This window comes from Homalodisca vitripennis, chromosome 5 (genome assembly GCF_021130785.1).
Source record: "Homalodisca vitripennis isolate AUS2020 chromosome 5, UT_GWSS_2.1, whole genome shotgun sequence".
Classification (NCBI taxonomy): Eukaryota; Metazoa; Arthropoda; class Insecta; order Hemiptera; family Cicadellidae; genus Homalodisca; species Homalodisca vitripennis.
Genome location: NC_060211.1, coordinates 32,018,397 through 32,025,978, shown reverse-complemented (window position 1 = coordinate 32,025,978; position 7,582 = coordinate 32,018,397). Strand labels below are relative to the sequence as shown.

The window sequence follows — 7,582 nt, the reverse complement described above, 5'->3', positions numbered from 1 at the left end:
TGAAAATATCAGTTGTCTGGATCCCCCCCCAAATTTTTTCCTGGATACACTCTTGGTCCAACATTAGGGTTGTGCCACATAACTTTGATTATTATTGTTCAAATATTCACACCTGAGCTACCTTAGCCTCTCACTCCATAGAGCGCAGTCTGAGTGGTCGATTTATAGCACTGTATGTCATCTGTTGTATTTACTACATTAAAGCTTGTTTTTCCTCTATCTTCTCTGCTAATAATTAACCATTAATATGAAATCTATCATAATACTTCAAAAATAAAAAATCTCATTTTCGAAAGGTTCAAATATTGTCTTTTATGCTACGTACTTATAGTTAGTACGTTTTACGTTTGCTACGTACTAGTATGTTTTACCGTTTATTGTTAGAGTTATTCATTTCATTTTATTATACAGAAATTAAATTAGTAGCAATACAGCAAGTTTAAAGTTTTATTTTATTTTGAAAATAAAAAGTTACTCATGGGCTTTATACCATCAAAATATATTAACACATCTTTGAATGTGACCTCTCTAGGCAATTGCAACAGCCTGGCAGATTCCGTCTATAGGACATTCTTATTTTATATTCGTATTATAAAAAAGTATTGGTACTGGGTAAAATAACCAAATGAATTACAGTAGACTTAATTTATTAACATAAAATAACTTATCTAAGAACATTTACAACAAAATTGACACTTAAAAGTAATCTTTGGTGGGGACAAAAGTTTTAATGCTTCTTGGTCAAAAAGTCGACCATTCCCTTGAAGGCTTCTGCACCCTTCTGGTTGACCTCGTAGCCAGGGAGGGAGGTCTTGGCCTTGGCTAACCAGGCAGCAACCTTGGGGTACTTGCTAACATCGTAACCAACCACCTGAAATATTAGAAACACTCGTAAGTATAAAAAATTAAAAAACAAAACCAATATAGTTACACTTATTTTTGAATTTACCTATTGAATAAAACCATGTTGAGTCCCTAAATTGTTAAATGAAATTAAAAAGAAAATATTTCTTTACTCTTCATTACTGACTTGTCAGTATAAAAATGTATGCATTCTAACATCCAGATAGCAGAACTGCAATATGACATTTTTAATACGTCTGCCTCTATACGAGAAGGACAACTGTCACAATAATTTACATTTCACTAAAGCAAAGAAAATCTGAAGACGTGTATTCCATTTAAATATTAACCAACCACTCACACCTTCACACCTTTAAGATCTTATAAACCATTATTAAAATGAAAATGTAATTTAGATACACAAATATAGTTGTGTCATAATCTACAGTAAAGATTACGTACTGTATATTTACTAAATAAATAAATTCATGTTTTTTTAAATGTCACCTGCATTAGTTATGATAAATTGTAAAATACTTTTATACAAAATAAATATCAACTATGTATAGTAATGTGAAATGGAATTGTAAAGAGAAATTAATATTTACAGTTCTTTTTAAAAGATTATTACAGGTAAATGTTAGTTTCTTTCATTGAGATTATACGTATAAAAAAGCGAAGGAAACACTTACTGTGCCAATATGAAAAAAATATTGAGATATTTACTGTAGGATTCATTTTTAAAACCAGTCTTGTCTCAAAAGAAACCAGGAGAGCCTGTCATAGACTAATGAATAGTGTAGTCTCTTAGAGGAAAATGAGCCTTGCGTTATTTAGAATGCCTTCATTGGTAGTAAAAAAATTTACATATGTGACAGAGTACGCTTTTTCTTGTCCTACTCCATTCCTTATACAGTATGAAGTACAAAATTCATTTTTGAAGAGCTACGTGGATAAAGAAATCTTGAATAGTTGGAAACATAGTTTCTGGAATATTGATTTCTCAATAATCAGGTGTGGTTTTATTTGAGACTGGTTTTAGTTTAATTAAATCATATCAGTCAAGAAACCATTATATGGGTGAGGTTCCTTTCTGGATAATTTCTTGACAGAAAATGACTTTTTGTTATTAAAAAAACTGGTCTCAAACAACCACACTGAAGGGTTAATAAGTTAAATAAACATTTTTATATTAACGAGTAATCCAGAGGCTTTCATCAGGTGTAAGTTCTTGAGATTGGATTCTAGTAAGTAATGAACGTTGCTATACGCAGTACGCACCTCAGCAGTGGAGACTGTGACGACGACTGCGATGTCGGCCAAGGTGTATGTGTCACCAGCAACACACTTGTTGGTGTCCAAGAAATTATCTAGGAAGCCAAACGCCTCATCCAGCTTCTTCTTTTTCTCCTCATCAAAAGGCGCTCCTCCAAAGAACATTGGGTACTGGAAATATGGAAAGAAGTTATAAATTTTCCTCAGGAGGTAAGCTCTATTGTTATAATGTGCCTTTCACTAGATCTCGTACAGAAATATTGTTAAATATCGTGTTTCATTCCTGAACTATCCAACATTTTTTAGAGCCGATTGAACTGCCTTGGATATCAACAAGACAGTACTTGTAATTCAGCACTGTCCAACAACTCAATATTATCAATATTTAATTTATTCAAATACAATTTAAAAATAATGTACATTTTGATACCTGGATGGTAAAACATTTCACTACTTTTAATCTTATCTCTGCCAGTTTAGCTTACAACAGATAAAGGTTATAAAGTTCATTATTGACAGTGCAGTAGAGTTAATATCAAAGATAGATAATAACAAGTTTTGAAGATTCACTGTTGACATTGCAGTAGAGTTAATATCAAAGATAGATAATAACAAGTTTTGAAGAGGGTATGACAATCTACCTTAACCACTGTTAAACAAAACTTGTGGCAGAAATCAGCTACAATTCAAAGAATACTCAAAGTTATTCTGTTTTTTGTGTGTATTATAATGAAACAAAATATGGAGAATTTAGTTTATAATACAAAATCATTTATTTACAAAATAAACTATTTGGATGGTCCTTTAATATTTATTAAAAGCAAAATTGGAGATATTCCAACATTTTTTGATATTCGGCAACCAACCTTGTTGCTTATAATGTTTGCATGTGTAGCAAAGTAAAGCAAGTGCAAAATACTCACATATAAATCAGCAAATCTCTGGAAGAGAGTTCCTGCGTCAAAATATAACCTCTGGTTTACAAGGGCGCGTTTTTTGAGGTCCTTGGGGTAAAATGTGTCACACTTGCCATACTTCTCTGCCAGGTACATAATGATGGCTCGGCTGAAACATTCAGTGGAAATTATTGTATATTACTCACTTTATACTGATATGTTCAGCTGACTTATAAATAATTAAAAACTCCTCTATAAAAAGTGAATTTCCTAAATAATAATAAAATAATGCTTACCAAGCGAAAAGAATTAAGTTTAAAATTTAACAACAATGGGAAAATTAGGTTTTTATTGTGAACAGTAAAGCGTGAAATAAAACCTAAAACTCACCTTTCATTGAGGGCCAGTCCATTGTCCACAATGGTGGGTACTGTGTGTTGAGGATTCATCTGAAAACAAGAAAAAGTTTTTGAGTTAGATCTAATTGTGAAATTTAAAAGTATTACCACAGCATACAATGTAAGCAAAACATTTTTGGTTCCATGAGTTTTCTGCTAAACAATTAAATGATGCAAAATTTATTTTTGAGAATATGTATTTATTTTGTTTAAAATATTAACTAGAACTAAAAATCTCATTAAAATATTTACCATAAAAGGTGTCAAAATAAATTCAAAGGCTTGCAACTATAGTTATTATTTTAATATTCCAATAATTTATAACGTACATGTAAAGCACAGGCTAAATAAACAATTTTATATTTTTACATTTTTTAGTAACGTATTTTTAAATTTTTTTACTGTAACTCTTAAGAACTTTCATCTTGTATTGTGTACCATTTATAAATAAATATACAGTGCCCTATTATCATTATTTATTACTAACATAGCAGCATAATAATACAACGCGATAATGTTTTTTTTTTTAGACTATTCAAAAACAGACTGGTATTTCTTGAACCATACCTTGAGGTACTCTGGAGTCATGTGCTCTCCTTTCATGAGGTCAACGATGTGGGGTGTGACTTCCACTCCTAGAGCCTTGGCTGCTAGCAACACCACTCGGCTAGGAGGGCTGGCGGGGGCATAGTAGACGTCAATACCCATGTCTGAAACATGTCACCATCATTTTAACTGAGGAGGTCCAAAAAGAGGATTGATTACATGTACTAAACGAAATAATTGGTGACTTGAACAACTGAATCTTTGTATTTCATTGAAAAATTAATTTATCGATTAATAGTTGGAGAAAGGGTTTAGGTAAGCAAGGACGTAGCCAGGAACAAAATTTGGGTTGGGGTCAAAATGAAATTGGGAGGCCTGCCCCAGGAACATTCAAATTTTAGAAATTTTCAAACTTATGAAGTGAAATTTTGCACAAAGTTTTTATGTCTTTGAATAGGTTGTATTGACGATTGATATTCATAATTGTGGAGGCTTTGCTTTAGTCAGCTTTGCATGATTAATAATTCAAATTGATTAGAAGTACAGCACATGTAGTAATATAATTAAAAAAAAGATGCTTTTACTGTCTGATTACATAGTGAGAAATGATAGGTAAAATTTTAAGTAAAAGTAAGAGCCATAATAGTACCTAATACTGAAGTATTAAATCGTAATAATCGTTTGCTAAAAAGTGAATGTAAAAATTGAATATTTGTGGTCAATACTCTCTAGAACTCCCTCGCTGGCTGGGCAACCTTGTAGCGAGGAAGGTTAAATCAATTTACCAGTAAGACGCACCTAAATAGAGCACAGGTAAAGTTACAAATTGCTGATTTCTTATCAATAGTTGGCTAACTTTATGTATTTATTAGTTCTAAATATACCATTTTCAGTATTTGATACAAAACTAATTGTTCTTTTTATGTCCAAATCACGTTTATGTTTATTATCACATTTAATATTCTGTTCAAAATTAGTGTATATCGGTTGTTTTGTTATTGTTAAAAAATTATGAAAATATAATGTAGTAAAATATAAGGAAATTGTAGTAAAAGTAATTCTGTACAAATTGTTTGAGGAACAGCAATTCGTTTTTTTTTTTTTTTTTTTTAATTAGACAATGAATTGTCACAGAACTAATGGCATGATTAAATTAACTGATGTAGTTTTTTATAATACAGCAAAAACAGTCTGTTATAAAAAACATTATACAAAATAAATAAATAAAAATAGTCAATTATAAATTATTATTTTTTGCAACATTACTTGAAAATATTATGAGTATTATAATGATAAATATTAAATTACTCAGTTGGTATTTATATAATCCATATAGTATTAGGATTCATATTATTAAAGCCTGTACTAATAAAAATTTGTCAACAAATACTGAGTAATATAATGGTACTGTTATAAATAGATATTGCATTATTTTAAAGTTCAAAATTTGTTTTACAGTACAAAAATTTCAATATTGAATAAGTAGTAATTTTAAATAATATGAAACAATATTTATGAATAAATATTATTATATTTATATTATTAACACATTTCCCTATTAATATAATCACTGTGGGGAATAATATTATTAGGAACTACTATCATCTGATAGTGGGTGATTTTCTTTATGAGTAGAGTGAGGCTGATTCCTGAAATTTGACTATATCAGAGTCATTCCATACATTTTAATATTTATGTAAGAGGTAAATTCTCCCATCATTGGAGATATAGCCAATCTGCTAAAAATGTTAGTTCTAAAGAATATTTAAAGAGCATTCATTGTGAATACTGATGTTAACTACGATTTTTAAAAGCAATTTCGCTCTATATATATATGAAAATTTTAAAAAACCCAAGTAATATTTTGAAATGTAATTGTTTCTTCAAAGCACACTTTATTACGTTGGTATCTTGTGTGATAACAGCGCTTTAGTTGTAACAATAAATAAATACTCAGTTTCAGTATTAATCGGTACTAAACTTGTACTAGACAGAGATCTGACAGTCCAAGACAAAACAACCAAATAGAGGAATGGATAATGTCAGTAATGACGTAAGATCCCAGAATAGAGAGGTGAATTCACAAGGAAAATTAAATATTAGGGCTATATCTCAAAATACATTTCAGCTTGTTAATTAACACAGGGGATGCCTAAATTTATAACTATTTAAAACGTCTAATCTTTTAATAGCCACACCTCAAACACGTACGTCTATTGAAGAAGAACGTGTATATAAACAATTCATGCCATAAACGTAGGCTAATCTACTGTACTTGTTTGTTGTGCACGCATTTTACTTTAGTTTGAGATATGTAAAATACTATTCATGCTGACATATATTTTTCAAGGCATTTCATAGGCTATACGAAGTTCTACAAACATACCAAGTTTCAAAAATTAAGTAACTGTATAATTGACTTCTGATTTTTTAATAACTGAATTTTTTATATTTAGTATTTGTGTAATGATCTATAAAATAATTCACAACCTTTTCAAAAATATGAATAATGGAATAATTTCCATTTTATTCTGTTGAGGGAACAGTGGGGGTATGACTTTGGTATTTATTTGGATTATACAATCTGTTGAAGTTTTTAAATTAAAATGTTATCTAGAAAATCTTTATTTGTTAATTTTTTACATGTGGACAAAGAAAAATTGTTGATCTTAATACATTTGTATGCAATTTTTTCATTGTTCCCTATGTAAGTAATAATAATTATAGCTATTTATTTTTCTCAAGTGCGTACACTAACTAAGAGACATAAACACAAACTCGTTAAAATTTTAAGTATTTAATCGTTTAAATTGAAAGCCTTCCAAAATGTTATCAGCTGTGATATTAAAGATTAAAAGGCAAATGTATGTATTCTCGAGTAAACTAAACACAAAATAGTTTGCTAACCTGAGTGTAGTTGAGGAATAGAATCACCAAAGTACGGTACACACTCGCTGAAGGTGTCTGAGAGACTGGCAGTTTGAGCCAGAGGAGGAAGGCTATATGCTAGGAGGGGGCCTGGAACATTCGCTCATTCATGGAACAGTGTATGACGTCATTCAACACGGAAAACCCAGTCTCTGGTTGGCCACACCGCCAGCAGCGGTTGGGCCGAATCTCATGACAGTTTGTGTACCGGCAATTCAGTGCCGTGTGTAGTGTTATCGCTGACTGATTGGTACAATGCTACTTCTGCTGTTGAGTCAGTTATTTTTAAAGAAGACGTAATTGTTTCGCTTTGCTTAGTTATCTCAATGACCGGTGTTGTAAATAAGCCGGTAACTGCAAATCATCGTGACGTAGTAATCTTGAGTGCCGATGACTTGATCGGCTTTTCGAATATTTAGTCTTTTTTTACTAAATGTTGACATAATATGGCATTGTACTTAGACTCATTTTATAGATAATAAATCACATAAACATAAATTATATATCTTTAGTTGATTTGTTACAGCTGGTAAAAGCTATTTTTCTAACATGAGAGACAACTTGTATGCGAGTGCAGATTTTGAATATTTTTCATTAATATATAAGCAAATTCTTACTCAGTATTGCAGATGCTTACTTTTTTAAACTTGGTACGTTATACATGTTCCTACTTACATAGGGAACCATGAAGAAGTT

General features: G+C 30.7%; 1 protein-coding gene across 1 annotated transcript; it reads right to left on the bottom strand.

Annotated features, from left to right (window-relative positions):
* Nucleotides 1-630: 630 nt before the first annotated feature.
* On the bottom strand, nt 631-7,093 carry LOC124361944 (glutathione S-transferase 1-like). Its single transcript, XM_046816026.1, has 6 exons — nt 6,866-7,093; nt 3,980-4,122; nt 3,405-3,463; nt 3,042-3,183; nt 2,125-2,289; nt 631-871 (listed from the first exon to the last, which is right to left on the bottom strand). The coding sequence occupies exons 2-6, from the start codon at nt 4,118-4,120 to the stop codon at nt 728-730; spliced, it is 651 nt and encodes a 216-aa protein (XP_046671982.1). The 5' UTR covers nt 4,121-4,122; nt 6,866-7,093; the 3' UTR covers nt 631-727.
* Nucleotides 7,094-7,582: the final 489 nt, after the last annotated feature.